The sequence below is a fragment of the Sinocyclocheilus grahami genome, unplaced genomic scaffold, assembly GCF_001515645.1.
Source record: "Sinocyclocheilus grahami isolate Dianchi unplaced genomic scaffold, SAMN03320097.WGS_v1.1 scaffold788.1, whole genome shotgun sequence".
NCBI lineage: Eukaryota > Metazoa > Chordata > Actinopteri > Cypriniformes > Cyprinidae > Sinocyclocheilus > Sinocyclocheilus grahami.
The window spans coordinates 349,321-365,062 of NW_015505967.1; the positions used below are offsets into that span (position 1 = coordinate 349,321).

At 37.0% G+C, this 15,742-nt stretch overlaps 3 protein-coding genes across 3 annotated transcripts in view; 2 read left to right on the top strand and 1 right to left on the bottom strand.

The window, feature by feature from the left end:
• Positions 1–1,169: 1,169 nt before the first annotated feature.
• On the top strand, positions 1,170–6,265 carry arl10 (ADP-ribosylation factor-like 10). Its single transcript, XM_016246178.1, has 5 exons — positions 1,170–1,188; positions 1,529–1,815; positions 2,810–2,984; positions 4,979–5,154; positions 5,563–6,265. Exons 1-5 carry the CDS (start codon positions 1,170–1,172, stop codon positions 5,728–5,730), a joined length of 825 nt encoding a protein of 274 aa, XP_016101664.1. The 3' UTR covers positions 5,731–6,265.
• A 2,261-nt stretch (positions 6,266–8,526) lies between these two features.
• nop16 (NOP16 nucleolar protein homolog (yeast)) lies at positions 8,527–12,040 on the bottom strand. Its single transcript, XM_016246185.1, has 5 exons — positions 11,812–12,040; positions 9,633–9,741; positions 9,487–9,541; positions 9,288–9,394; positions 8,527–9,190 (listed from the first exon to the last, which is right to left on the bottom strand). Exons 1-5 carry the CDS (start codon positions 11,916–11,918, stop codon positions 9,053–9,055), a joined length of 516 nt encoding a protein of 171 aa, XP_016101671.1. The 5' UTR covers positions 11,919–12,040; the 3' UTR covers positions 8,527–9,052.
• A 1,656-nt stretch (positions 12,041–13,696) lies between these two features.
• grk6 (G protein-coupled receptor kinase 6) overlaps positions 13,697–15,742 on the top strand; it is a 63,812-nt gene continuing 61,766 nt past the window's right edge. Inside the window, exon 1 of the mRNA XM_016246186.1 lies at positions 13,697–13,931. Coding sequence (XP_016101672.1) covers positions 13,880–13,931 — 52 coding nt within the window. The 5' untranslated portion in view covers positions 13,697–13,879. The remainder of the gene's footprint in view (positions 13,932–15,742) is intronic.

Genomic DNA, 15,742 nt, shown 5'->3' on the forward strand with positions numbered 1-15,742 from the left:
GTGATTGGCCAAATACCTCAAGCGTGAGACAGAAATGTTACGCCCCTCACCATATGTTGATGCCCTGTCCGGCCGGAGCGACGACACAAAAACATTAAAACCCATTACAAACGAGGCATTTGTTGCATCCAGTGGGGACATAATTACTGATTATAATGACTTATACTGTCTTTTTACGTGTTGCGTTGCATTGCATCGTGGCGCGTAAACATAAAACCCTGTCTGCATTTGGGATCAGAGAAATGACAAACAACAAGTGCTACTCTACACTGCCCAAAACTCGCGTTTGAATCTTCAGTGGCAAATGATAAATGAAAACGTACTTACATGAGTCAGAACTGCCGGCATTTTAGTCTAACGTTCCTCTACCAGGATCAGTAAACAGTCCTCTATAAAATGTGCCGGCGATCCACAGCACTAAGTTAATGTATTCCCTCAGCGACCAGCACGGATCAGCTCTAGGCATGACGAAGCGGATATCGTCCTCTTTTGGAAGACCAAACAAAGTTGTTTCGCTTTCACAACAAAACACACAGTGTCTTCAGGACATGGCGGCAGCGGCAACAACAATACTACAGCGAGAATAAAAGTTACGCCTTCTTTCTTTGCGTGAACATTTGGGCGGCGTTATGCAAATCTTCCCACATCGTGACGTAGGTATGTGGGGGCGTGTTAGAACGAGCCGTTTTAGGTAGGTGTGGCTGACTCTTAACTTTTATAAAGAATATCTCTTTGGATTTGAGACTTTAGTCTTTGCAAATTTACAGACCTTCTTTATGCACCAAGAGCTTGTAACACTCCAAAGAGAAAGGAAAAAATGAAATCGCATCATATGACCCCTTTAAGTGTTGCTTTTGATAAAACAAGCTCTTTTTCATCATTAAAAAAACATTTTTATCCATTTTATTGCATATGAATGATTGAACCCTTCTCTGTGGACACACTGTTTTAGACGTAGTGAGAGGACATTAAGAAACACCGATTTGGTATAATAATGAGAAAATTAAATTGAAGGTGATAATCGTGTACGTATAGAAATACGTTCTATTATTAATCCCTCATGACATTTAAAATGGAAAATATTTTTTATTTTTTAAAGCTAATAGCAGTTACCCTTGCTGGACCTGTTTTGTCCCACGTCTCAAGAATGACTGAGTTGTCAACTGTGCATGGGCATCTCTACCAAGAGTAAAGAACGTGTAAAGGAATTTGGTCAACATGGGGAAGTCATCCTCCTCCAAATTCGAACTAAACAACGCCCTCCAACGGCGAGCAGGGGAGGATGACTTTTTAGTCGATTTGAACTTTTTTCAAGTCTCTTTGTTAGTTTTTGTAATTTGTTTTCATAGCAAAAATGTTTCAGTATGCGCCACAGTTTTAGTGTTATACACATACCACGGTACAACACAATTTACAGACATCAAATTTAAGTTGAACTGCAAATAATTTATTATTATTATTATTATTATTATTATATTAGGCCCTACCATGCGAAACTATGTTACCATCCTTCATTTGTAATCTCAAGACATTACGGTTTCTCCGCCCCTTGTCTGTCACCCGCTGGAAGGAAACTGGGCGCGTGCTGTTCAAAACAAGCCAGGGCGGATCACGTGCACTGGAAAGCAAAAGCGGCAGCTCGCGCACCGAACACGGCATTTGGCTTCAGGTGTGCTCATGGTTGTACTGCGTCATATCTCCGTGGCGTTTAGCGCCGCTATGGCTGCGGTTGGGACCGCGCTGTTTATCGCACTCAATCTTTTTTATAAAAGACGAGTATGGACACCAGAGTCAGACTACTACACGTTCCGAGAGGTGAGTATGAAGCGAAAGAAATGGGTTCTCTTCTTATGATACCGCCTGCATGTCGCGCGTGACTGATAGGTAGCATAGAAACAATTGTCGAGGGAACTCTGTAAATTGAACTGTACGTACTGTATGTCTGTCATGACTCGTGTGCATATAGATTATGCTTGAAATGTACTTTTTGAGAAATCATAGCATAGAGAAAAGTAATCCTGCTTGTCTTATTGTATCCTTATCTAATTTCTGTGTATTTGTTATGCTTTTTATATTTCTCACTAAAAGTACAATACCCCCCCCAAAAAAAAGTGTTGCAAACGTATTGTTTATTATCAAAAAAGAAAACGATATTTAGAAGAGCACAGTTCCCAAGGTCATGGAGCACTCCAAAAATATCATAATGTTATATTTTCCACGCCTGGAACAGTCATGGAGGTTAATAAATATATTAAAGTCATGGAAATTGTGAATAGTGAATACAAATATTCAGTTATGCTCAGCTCTATACTATTTCAGTCAGCAGCTAGGTATTACTTTTGGAAGAGATTGCTTGCAAGTGATGCTCAGTTGTTCTTTTGAGTCGGTTCATTTCAGTGAATCAGTCAAACTGTTCTGAACCATTCATTAGGGAAAGATCATGAAAGTTCATTTATCAAAAAAAAAAGTCGAAAACAAATTATATGGATTCTTCCTTCTGAACATAAAGTTGCAATAATGCAAAGACACATTTGTACTGTATGTGCCACAAAATATTATAACATTTGATGTAGAGTGCAACAGAGTAGCCAAAGTAACAGAAACCGGGACAGTCTGTCTGTTATTACACAACTAAGACCCTAATTAATGATGGCAAGACTCTGACTATTTGTACATGAAGTTGCATAATTAATTCTGGCAGCTTGCACTAAAATCTCAGCACTAGACTCTGGATAAACAGACTTTAAATCAAATTCTGTTTCATTGCTCATTTCACTCCCTTTTCTTCCATGAACATGTATATATTTAGGAGGAGGAGGAACGCAGTGAGAAGCAGGTGCTTGTTCTTGGGTTGGATGGCGCTGGTAAGAGTAGCGTTCTGCAGGGGCTGAGCGGAGCGGGCTCCAGGAGGGGCTGCCGACCCACACGCGGCTTCTATTTCATCAGCCTACACACACCTGCATGCCAGCTGGACTTCTTGGAAAGTATGGATCAGTGCCAGACCACCCTGTTCACTCGCATACCTTTGTGAGGAAGAAGTACAATTTAGCATAATTTTAAAAAGAGTACTTTTGCAGGAAGAATATACTTTAAAAGTATATACTTAGGTGCATACTGAATGTAATGTTTTCTGTCACTTAATAGCATGTTATTTACAATTAAATGAAAATATACTGTATTATAGTTTAAATGTATAATAAAGGGGTCATATGATGCTTTTTTAAAAGATTATTTTGTGTATTTGGTGTAACAGAATGTGTTGACATGCTTTAATGTTCAAAAAACACATTATTTTTCAAATACTGTACATTATTGTAGGTCCTCTATGCCCCGCCTCTCTCAAACGCTTCGTTTTCTATGAAGTCCCTCCTTCCGACAAGCGCAATCTGCTCTGATTGGCCAGCTGAACCAGTGCATTGTGATTGGCCGAACACTGCAAGCTCTCGTCGGAAATGTAACGCCTTTTACCATAATCGCGAGCTTCATCTTTCAAAATAAATGTAAAGACAGAGCCCGAAAGGGGAACAGAGTCGCGTGACAGACACAGTGATGAAGCTGGTATGTGTTTGCCATACAGAATCCACGGTTAAGACAGCTGACTCCACTGTGATGTGACCCCCCCCCCCCTCTCTCGCTCTCTCTCACTCTCTCTCACTCGTGCGCGCACACACACACGATGCGCAAAACTCCGCATTTGAACAGTCAATAGCAAATACTTAAACTAATAACAAAACAGTAGCTGATTCAGAAGCACCAGATTGTCATAGCAAAGTCAGAATGACCTCCTCTCCTAGGTTCACGAAACGGTCGTCCATAAAATGCATTGCTGTTCTGTTGTAAGTAATCTTAAAGATTCCTAAATGCATCTACTTTCGGAAGGCCAAATAAAGTGCTTTTGCTTTCGCCAAGAAACACAGCGTCTCTCTGACACGCTGCTTCAACACTAACTGCGGTTACTGAAACCACGCCTTCTTTCTTTGCGCGCACATTTGGGCGGCATTATGCAAATATTTCCACATAGTGAGGTAGATATGTGGGGGCGTGTTAGAACGAGCCGTTTTAGGGGGGTGTGGCAGAGTCTTAACTTTGATAAAGAATATCTCTTTGGTTTTGAGACTTTAGTCTTTGTAACTTCAGGGATCTTATCTATGCACAATCAGCTAGTAACACTCCAAAGAGAAAGGAAAACTTGAAATCGCATCATATGACCCCTTTAAATGCAACTTGAGACTGTGAACTTGAGAGTGTTTAACCCATTCAGGTAGGATTATGTACATCTTTATATGTCATTTTCTTACCACTTTTGTCTTGCAATATGGCTAACGTGTTATGCTGAATGTACTGACAATCATTTATGGTAAACTATACTTTAATATAATTTCCATTGAAGCTTTTATGTCCTGTATTTAAATATATTTGTAATTACCCATTTGTAATGATGAAGTTGCTATTAAGTACATTTAGAATATATTAACGTAAATGTAATATCAAATAATACATTAATATCAAGTACTTCATTTGTGCTTTAGCATGTTAGCCAACACAAAAACTGTACTTTTATAAAGCGCACTGCAAAATGTTATGAAAACATTATTTCAAATGTACTTTGAAGTTCAAAACTTTATTTTGACATTATTACAAAATGCATTTTTTGAAAGTATGCACTAATGTATTAAGAAACGTAGTTTAATGAAAGTGTACTCTCTTAACTACAATTACGTTGCCTTTTATTTCATTAAAATTGTTATCTGCAGTGCAGTTTTTTAAATGTACTTTGAAGTACACTACTAGTACAAATTAAATACAATTAAGTGCATATATTTCTCATGTGGGATACTTTAATTCCTGCTCTACAAGTAATATTCAATTAATGCCTTATTTATGATTTCTTAGTTTAGAAAAGCCTGTTTGTCTGTGTCTATGGCAGTAATAACACATCATACAGTTAATTCCTGTTTTGATGATCTCTTCCTATCAGTTGGAGGTGGTGAAGACTTGCGAATGTACTGGGTGGATTACCTAAGGAGAACACATATCTTGGTGTACGTGGTGGACTCCTCTGATAGAGGCCGGCTCCCTCAGGCCAAAGACGAGCTCCATCGATTACTTAAAGCAGACACTGATCTACCAGTGGTGGTCTTGGGAAACAAGCAGGTAACCAAAGGCTCAGTTCTTGGTTTAAACTTTAACCCTGTTTATAATGTCAGAAAGGCTTCATATTGATTTCCTAGATCCTAGTTAAAGGGATAGTTCAGAGTAAAGCTGCTTATATAAATAAAAGTTACTCGATTTGATAGTTTATCCTATGTGTTTTGACTGTTTTTACTCGTACAAAGTCACAGGGGTTTAAAACAACACCGGACACAGCCGACTTTAATTGTAAAGACAAACATCAAATTAACATTTCAAAATATTTTCATTTGTGTTCCGCAGAAGGAAGTCATACAGGTTTGGATATTCATTTTTCTCTGATGATATTCATCTCTTTAATAGAGTGCCAGGCTCCCTTGTTTATGTTTTAGTGTGAATCTGGACTAAAATGTTTTTTATACCCTCATCCAGGATAAGCCCGATGCTGTTAGCGTCCCAGAGCTGCATGAGGCTCTCTCACTGAGCTCAGTGGCTGATCAGAGGAAGCTTTTCCTGCTGGCTTCTCAGTCAGGATCTGATGGATTAAGCAGAACCTGTGGCCTCCAAAAGTTCCAAGACCTGCTTCTGACATTGGTATGAAACCAAGCTGCCATTTGAAGGTTGGCACTACTGTGCCAGAAAGGACAGGCAAAGGGATCTTGAGGGATGAGGGAGCATTCGATGTATTGGTTTCATCCTTGAATTGTGCGAGGAGTAAGGAGCACTTGCGTCATGGCAAAGCTACTGTTGTGACACTGAAGGAGTTGAACAAACACTTTTTTTTTTCAAAATGAGTACTGTGGGCATTATCGCTGCTAGTTACAACGTACAATATCTCACTTGTCATTAATAGGATTATTATATTCAGTATTACAAAGAGCACATTTCATTATGCTTTATCTCTGCATGTGGAGTCAACTTGGCGAATCACAGAAAGAAACAGGAAATTGTATTTTGCTTGACAATGAATGTTCCTTATCCATATTTCACATATATCCTTCCTTTGATCTATCTATCCATATATATATATATATATATATATATATATATGGGGCATTCTACAGAATTGGTCCAAAGTCAGTTGGAAACATCTTGAAAAAAACTGTCTTTTTCCCAAAACAATTAGTATGTATGCAAATTGTATAATATTCAAGGTACACATTTCTAGTAATTGTGCAGTTAATTCTCATATTGTATTAAAGACATTTTTGGAATATTTGTCCTCTCACAAAATTTGTCACTACCGAAACACATGATAATTTAATTAGAAGGGTTATATTGACCTATTGATGTTTTGCTTGCATCTAGATTGTAAATATATATATTTTTTGCTATTTTATTAAAACTTTTTTATCAGAGGTAAATCCATAACAATTACATTTTTAACGATATTTCAAGAGCAATTTATGACATTTATTGTATTTTGAATCCAATCGTCTTTGTAAAAGGCAAAAAGTTGATCATACTGATTTGAAAGTTAAGGATTCATTAGTTTGAATATACATTGAACCAAAACTATCATAACATCTTTGTTGATAATTCAGTATACTTTATTTTTGACAAAACATCCCATGTTTTTTAGTGACGGCATATTTTCGGTAGTGATAGTAATGATTTGGTAGCAACCACGTCAAATTACAGAATTTTAACTCTCATACTAAAACTTACTAAAATACAAAAAAAATTGCATAACTACTAAAATTTTGTTTATTTCCACAAAATATGAGGATTATGTGTTCCTTTTTGTCACTACCGAAACAATGACATGTTTCGGTAGTGAAAATTCTATGGGAATTTAACACCCAAAAAAACCCAAAGTTGTCACTACCAAAACGCCACCAAATGTTTCGGTAGTGACAATTTTAGATACTTTTGAACCTAGCTCAAAGATGCTAATCAGCACATGGTTAGCTAGCACAGTTCTGAACAGTGGTATACATATAAAAACTAAATGTTATGGATTAACTCTCAAAAAAGTGATTAATTGCAGAAAAAAGGTGTTCGGTAGTGACGTTCCTTAAAGTTACACAGATTTTTCTGCACCTATCTACTCATGCCTTGTAGCTATGAGAGAGGGGGACACAGGAATATTTCCTGATCATAAATTTATGGGTTTAGTTCAAATCAGTCTTGGCCAATAGACTAAAACACACTGTTTCGGTAGTGATTTTAAAAAAATACGGGACACTTTTTTTTTTGCATAGTTTCATAATTTACTAAGAAAATAGAGAAAAGATATTTTTTTGAACTTACTTTTAAAAAATATACTTTTAAAAACAACAATGGAAAAAAATTATTTCAATATCATTTTCATAAGTTGAAATTTAGGGGTAAGGGTTTGGGACAGCCACCTCCCAATTGAAAGTACCCAATAAATTATGATTTTATATATATTAATCTTACTAAAATATTAAATTATTAAATTAATTAAATATTATTGTGAGTTTCAATAGAAGAATCTTAATATATATCTAAGATAAATGTGTTTTGTGGTTGTGGGACAGCAGTTTGCACCAATTCTGTAGAATGGCCCATATATATATATATATATGTATGTGTGTGTGTGTGTGTATATATATATATATATATATATATACACACACACCCTATACACACACACACAATGTATTATGACAATTTGTTTTTAATTATTAAAAATGTAACTTTTCTTCTTTTTGAATTTTGAGGTGGAATAGGACATTCCGTGAGATTAACCCAATTTATCCTTGCATGCCAGATTGTGTTATTGACAGTGGACACCTCAGATAATTCTCTTCTCACAACTGTGATTTAGGCTTTAAATGGAGATTTTGTTTTGAAGTTGCACAGCTGTACGAAAATAAGGCCTCTTCACTGTGAAATCAATATGGTCTGCTTATGCAAGTGGTTTGAATTACCATCAACAAGAGCTAGTGGTATGGAGGGAGAACTGTGAAATCCATCAGATGATCTCACATTCAGTCTCTTGAAAAATATGGCTTAACCCAGATCTAAATGAAAGGCCTCTATGAATGCAAACGCATTGTTTTTAGTCTTATAATGAGGGTTTTGCAATGCTGATTAATCCTCATTCTTACACATTTGATTATCCTGGAGAGGAACTGTGAGGCTAATAAATTGATATAACTTGTATAACAGCTGCTGACAGATTCAGACTTCTTATTCACAACCAGTCATGCGCATTTTATTTAGCATGTACATGTAGCATGTGACACTTCTAAGAAACGGTGATGAAGCAACAAAGATGTCTACAGAAGCACTACTGCAGTGCAAATATGAACAAATCTCTGTAATTGTTGTCTTAAATCAATGTTCTGGGTTCAGCTCTATCAACAGCATTTTTGGCATAACGTTGAACGCAGAAAATATCTGTCTCGTTGGTTTTGTGTTTTTTTCCCCGCATACATATTACAAGTTGGGTTTGCATTTTTCCACACTAATTTGCGGCATTGACCAGCAGAATGCTGCTTGGTTTAAAAGTGACTTGTTTATGGGGTTAGGGTTAACCCTAACCCCATGTTTAATGTAATGTAACCACAATAACGCTCTTTAAAAAAAACACAACTCAAAATTATTTTGAGACAGCTTGTACCGAACCCAGATTTTTTTCTTTATGTTGCAATATATTGGAGAGTTGTTTTCACTCCTGTGTATTATTTTTATTTGCCAAAACACATTAAACTTAACCATCAATAAATCAGAATTTACAAAATGTAATTTTTTTTATACTTCGGAAGATACTCAAGCTCCTCACTAGATTCATATACACGTCATTTAAAAGTTAACATTAAAAAAAGAAAGATGCCATAGTAGAAAAACTGTTGAAAAGCTTTTCTCTGTGTATACACTCATCCACACACTTGACCGACACAAAGGTGGCATTCTAACCATCAGTTTAAGACACCAGTTCTTCGCTGTGGCATCACATAGACTTCTGAGATTGCAGAGACGCAATGAACGCAGCATATTCCTTAGGATGACACCGTTTGTATAATTCCACTTTCCGTTTAATCTGCTTCGGTGTGTCCTGATAGTAGTTTTTCTCATCCCTTGCCATTGCCTGAAATGCCAATAAAACACAATCAGTTTTGTGAACTATCAAAGGAGTCTTTTTTTAATGTCTGGGAGGATCATTGATATATACGGCTCTCTTTTACCTTATAATCCTCATTGTGTTCCTTCACCATGTATTGAACATATTCAGTCATGTCAGTGGAGCATGTGGTCCTGTCCTCACCACGGAGACTGGCCTCTACCTCCATTGCTGCAATTTAGACACCAAATCATATTATGCAGCTCATGAATTTCGATAACAGATTTCAAAACCAGCGGAGAACCATTAGGTTTGATAGATACCTTCAATGACGTAGGGTTTCAATACATTTGTCTCCGCTGGTTTACTTTCCATATCCTGAAACATCATTTAAATGCATTAGGTTATCATAAGCAGAAAGGATTTGTATAAATACATTGTAACGTAGTGATTCAAGGTTAGTACTTGCCTTTTTGTTTTTAATAGGAAGCATACCCTTTGTCCCAAGTGACAGCCCCATGTCTTGTAGATTTTGCTTTACTGTTTTGTGTTCATCCCAAGCATTACGTATCTGAGGACTTCAAATCAGCCATGTTAATCAACCCATATTAAAGGGGTCATATGATGCTGCTAAAAAGAACATTATTTTGTGTATTTGGTGTAATGAAATGTGTTTATGCAGTTTAAAGTTCAAAAAACACCTTATTTTCCACATACTGTACGTTATTGTTTCTCCTCTATGCCCTGCCTTTTTGAAATGCGTCGATTTTTACAAAGCTCATCGGTCTGAAAAAGCGAGGTGTGCTCTGATTGGCCAGCTATCCAGTGCGTTGTGATTGGCCTAATACCTCAAGCGTGAGATGGAAATGTTACGTCCCTCACATACTGTTGATGCCCTGTCCGGCCGGAGCGATGAGACAACATTAAAACCCATTACAAACGAGGCATTTGTTGCATCCAGTGGGGACATAATTACTGATTAGAATGACTTATACTGTCTTTTTACGCGTGGCATCGCGCCGCGTAAACATAAAACTTTGTCTGTATTTGTGATCAGAGAAATGACAAACAACAAGTGCTACTCTACTGCCCAAAACTCGCGTTTGAATCATCAGTGGCAAATCCTTTAAATGAAAACGTACTTACGTGAGTCAGAACAGCCGGCATTGTAGTCTAACGTTACTCTCCCAGGATCAGTAAACAGTCCTCCATAAAATGTGCTGCACACATCTGGATATTTGGGTTAAACTGTTCTGGAACAGTGTGGTAAATACAACTTAACCACTGATTTGTAGTCGTGTCCTCTTTTGGAAGACCAAACAAAGTAGTTTCGCTTTCACAACGAACAACACAGCGGCCTAGCGTGAGGTGAAGCCCTGGCTTAGTGTGCGCTGAGGCCGGGATAGAGTGAGCTGAGGCGGCGGGAGTCGAGAACGGCGCGCCCGGCGGATCCTACGAATGAACGGCAACCACATGTGACGGACCCCGGGCTGGACTCCGCATCGCCCACGGTGAAAGTTTATGTATTCCTTCAGCGACCAGCACAGATCAGCTCTAGGCATGACGAAGCAGATATCGTCCTCTTTTGGAAGGCCAAACAAAGTAGTTTCGCTTTCACAACGAAGCACACAGCGTCTTCACGAGACGGCTGCAGCGTCAACAATACTACAGTGAGAATAAAAGTTACGCCTTCTTTCTTTGCATGAACATTTGGGCGGCGTTATGCAAATCTTCCCACATAGTGAGGTAGACATGTGGGGGCGTGTTCGAACGAGCCGTTTTAGGTAGGTGTGGCTGACTCTGAACTTTTATAAAGAATATCTCTTTGGATTTGAGACTTTAGTCTTTGCAACTTTACAGATCTTCTTTATGCACCAAGAGCTTGTAACACTCCAAAGAGAAAGAAAAAATTTAAATCGCATCATTTGAGCCCTTTAATAACAAACTTCATAATGCACGACACTACAATGAGTACAAGTCAACAACAGAGGTTTCAAATTACAAATGACTTTTATAATAATAATAAAAAAAGTAGTACACTTGGGCATACTTTTTAATAATTGTACTCATACAAATATATCTCGTTATATGTAATTTAAGAACTGCTGTACTGCCGCATGTACAAACAAGCATTTGTGGTAAACTAAAATATACACTGGATGTAATTTAAACGTTTATGTCATGCATTTAAATACGTTTGTAATTGCAATTTAAAGTTGCTTTATATATTAACTTGAAAAATAAGTAATATCACAGCACACCCCAATGTTAGTCAAAAGATGTTAATCAACAACAAAATATGTGTACTTTAAAGCTGGACAAAAGATTATTAAAACATGATTTAAATAGAGTGCACTTTAAATATATATATATATATATTTGTGTGTGTCATGAAAGTGTACTCTCTTTAGGTACACTCAAGTGGCCATTAATTATTGCATTAATACTATATTGTCAGCAAGAATTTTTTTTTTTAAATATTATCTTAAGATATGAAGTACACAAGTACGCATTCAATACAATTATAGCGCACCTAATTTTTTTTTTTTTACAAGAATAGGCAGTAAAATAAGCAATTGTATAAAATAGGTTGTTTGTATAGCGAGAGGGCCTTCTCTCTTTGGCATGTAGTATGTACTTGAACTTACCATTCTATGTGCGGTTTCTCCTTTCTTCTTATCTTCGTTTTCAGTTTCTTTTTGTCTTTATTGTAATTAAACTTACTACGATTACGAGATTTTTTTGTTTTACCCATTATTGTGTAACACAGCAGTTACCAACCGTCTTGACTGTCTTTACCACGCGTGTTTGAGGACCACGGAAGCAGCGACTTCTTCTCCAAGCAGAAAACAAATCGACATTATTCTACATCGCCACCTGTCGGAAAGAAGTGTACAGTTCATTAAAAAAAAAAGGCGAGCATAGTCAGATCGTGATAGTGAAATAATTTGATGGAATCGCGAATAGAAAATGCAGGTCAATAGAGCTAAGAACATTAAAAAGGTTATTCAGGCTAGACTTTAGGTTACACTTATAGAGGTAGCATCTCGTGATAGATAGCACGTTTTATATTCAGATGTAACTTTTGCAACACACACTTCATACTTCACGGCGTACCAAAAATATGTTGTTGTTGTTGTTGTTGATGATGATTACATTTATATTTAGATTATTAGCTTTTAATAATCAGTGTAACAGTTTTACCTCTAGATGGTGTTATAAACTAAGCATTGCTAAACTCACAAGTAAGCAGTTTTATTTTGATCATCTGCAGTTCATGTAAAGACAAGTTCAAAGTTGCACATGGTATGTGCTGTGGCACGCCATATGTCTGAAAAAATGTGCATCTGTTTATCATCAAAGAAAAGACATGACAGACATCGATAAATAGACAGCGACCGGCTCATTAACAACGATATATTGTTATAATACTAGACCGTATAATTAATCGTTTATGCGGGATGCGTAAACATTATAGCATTTTATATATAAAAAAAAAGAAGTACAAAGATCATAGCGTTTGTTAAACTAGCAGTCTGGATTGTGACAATGAAACCTACTATGGCGAAGACCTGCAGGTCATGAATATTAAACAGATCACGTGATGTTTTTATAAAAAAAAATTTTTTTATGAAGTGTACAATCATTTTCAGGTCAACAACAATAACTATTACAGTTACTGTAAATATTACTATTTATATACAGAACAAAATGAATAAAACACACTAAAATAAATTAAATGAAAATATTATAAATATTCATAAGCTAAGCTTGGGCCACGGCAGAACCGTAGAGACTAAAAAAAAGAAAACACAATAAACATAAATAAATGCATTCATACTAAAATGAAACATACTAAAACATTATTTTCCCGTAATATATAAATGATTTACCATATGAAATTAAGAAACTAACGTTACATATTAACTTTCTGATCTGTTACTATAATAACAAATGATAGACGTTAGATTAAAGGACTAGATCATTTGTGAAGCCTTAAAGAAATAAGAGAGCAAATCAGATAAGAATTATACAGAGATATTAATAAGAAGCACTACCTAATGGCAGCATAATCTTATAAATATTCATGAGCTAAGCTTGGGCCATAGCAGAACCGTAGAGACTAAAAAAAAAGAAAACACAATAAAAATAAATACATGCATTCATACAAAAATGAAACATACTAAAACATTATTTTTCCGTAATATATAAATGATTTACCATATGAAATTAAGAAACTACATATTATCTGTCTGATCTGTTACTATAATAACAAACGATAGACGTTAGATTAAAGGACTAGATCATTTGTGAAGCCTTAAAGAAATAAGAGCACAAATCAGATACGAATTATACAGAGTTATTAATAAGAAGCACTACCTAATGGCAGCATAATCTTATAAATATTCATGAGCTAAGCTTGGGCCATAGGACCGTTCAAGCGGGACGCTCGAGGTTGGTTACCAAGCAACGTCAGCATGTCTCGTTAATATGCATGAGCTCAGGCTTTGCCATAGTAGGCTCTACGATGGACGTAAGTCTGAAGCTTCTGGGCGGGGAAACAGAGGAGCGAAACGGCGGAGCGGAGAGTCATTCAGGGTTAATAATATTCCGCCGTGGGGGGGAGCGGGGGAGGACACACACACAGACACACACATAAACTGCCATCCCGGCGACGAGGTTGGGCCTGCGGTGCCTGCCTGCAACCCAGGAAACATGGAGCTCGAGAATATCGTGGCCAACACTGTTCTGCTGAAGGCGAGAGAAGGTAAGACATGACAGCCCGTCTGATCATTGTCAGCTTTGACAGCTGTGATCCTCAAACGCCGTGCTATCTGCCTCAAAACGATGGGGGATTCCCCCAAAGGAAGTTAGGCCAAAAATGACAAGAGCAGTGCAATAAATGCATGCTTTATGATGCTTTTTTATTTACGAATCACTGGATCAAACCTTAGGATTTCACGTTGATTATGGTGTTGCTCGCAGCTTGCTTTGCTTGTGTTCCTAACCTTGAGCAAAAAAAAAAAAAAAATTGACCTGTCAATCAAATAAATAAAGATCCCATCTCCGTTTCTGTGTGAACAGTCTAAGTTTCTATATAAAGGAGAAGCGATAGTCATTGTAGTCAGTAGTGTTGTATATATTGACAAGTCATTTAGTGCCTGTGTGCTCGAGATAAGCGCCTGAATTAACTGAACCTTTTGAATTAACGGACCCTCTGATTTTCAAAAGTGTTTTTTTTTTTATTGTAAACTACCTACTAGATGGTGAGACATCATTGTCAAAAAATCTGTCTAGTAGGGAGTTTTAGTTGTTAATAATTTTCTCGGCAGGTGTATTTCTCAAACATGAGGGAATCCTGCTGTATTTTCTTTCGTCCGTGTTCCAACGTTCTTGGGCGGCACACTTGGGCTGCTACATTTGTTGTAGTATACGTTTAAGTAGTAACGTGATATACAGACTTACTGAAAATTTACCATAAGGTCCATACAACATCGTAGGGGCTATAGTTAATGTTAAGTAAAATTATACAGTCTCCTTCAAACAGTGTAAGAGGCATGTATATGTTTTTGTAAGCATACATTGTTTACAAATCACAAAACAGCAGTTGTTAACTGCATACTACATGTAATAGGCAATGTATACTGTTGTTCACTGTTCTCAAGACTTTTTAAAATGTTGAAAGCTAGTTTCAGTTTAGTCACCGCTGTATGATTGCTTAACATGTTGTCTCTTCCCGTTTTAAGATGACATTTAACATCAGCATATCTAAGTAGTGACTAGGGAGGGTTGTATATTTATGTTGCACTTCATAAATTTGTATTTTATATAGGGAAACATGTCAGCATCTTATTAAGGTTTGAAGGATCTGAGGAATTTTTCAACATTCTGTTGATTACTGCAATTTTGCAGTTTGCAATTTCTGTCTCAGTCTGTAAAAACAAACAGACAAAGTAATTGACAGAAATGCACTTTATTTCTTGCGATTTTGTGCAGTAGACTTCCATTTAAAGCTGTAGTCGGTAACTTTTTTTGTTTAAAAATGATACAAAATCAGCTTTTGGGCAATTTCAGTGAGTGAAATAAGTATTTGATCCCCAAGCAAAACATGTCTTAGTACTTGGTGCAGAAACCCTTGTTGGCAAGCACAGAGGTAAGACGTTTCTTGTAGTTGGTCACCAGGTTTGCACACATCTCAGGAGGGATTTTGATCCACTCCTCTTTACAGATCCTCTCTAAATTCTTAAGGTTTCTTGGCTGTCATTTGGCAACTCGAAGTTTCAGCTCCCTCCACAGATTTTCTATAGGATTGAGCCTGAGGTCTGGAGATTGGCTAGGCCACTCCATGACTTTAATGTGCTTCTTCTTGAGCCACTCCTTTGTTGCATTGACGGTATGTTTCAGGTCATTGTCATGCAGGAAGACCCATCCATGACCCATCTTCAGTGTTCTGGCTGAGGGAAGGAGGTTCTCGTCCAAGATTTTACAGTACATGGCCCCGTCCATTTGCCCCTCAATGCGGTGAAGTCATCCTGTACCCTAAGCAGAAAAAACAGCCCCAAAGCATAATGTTTCCAC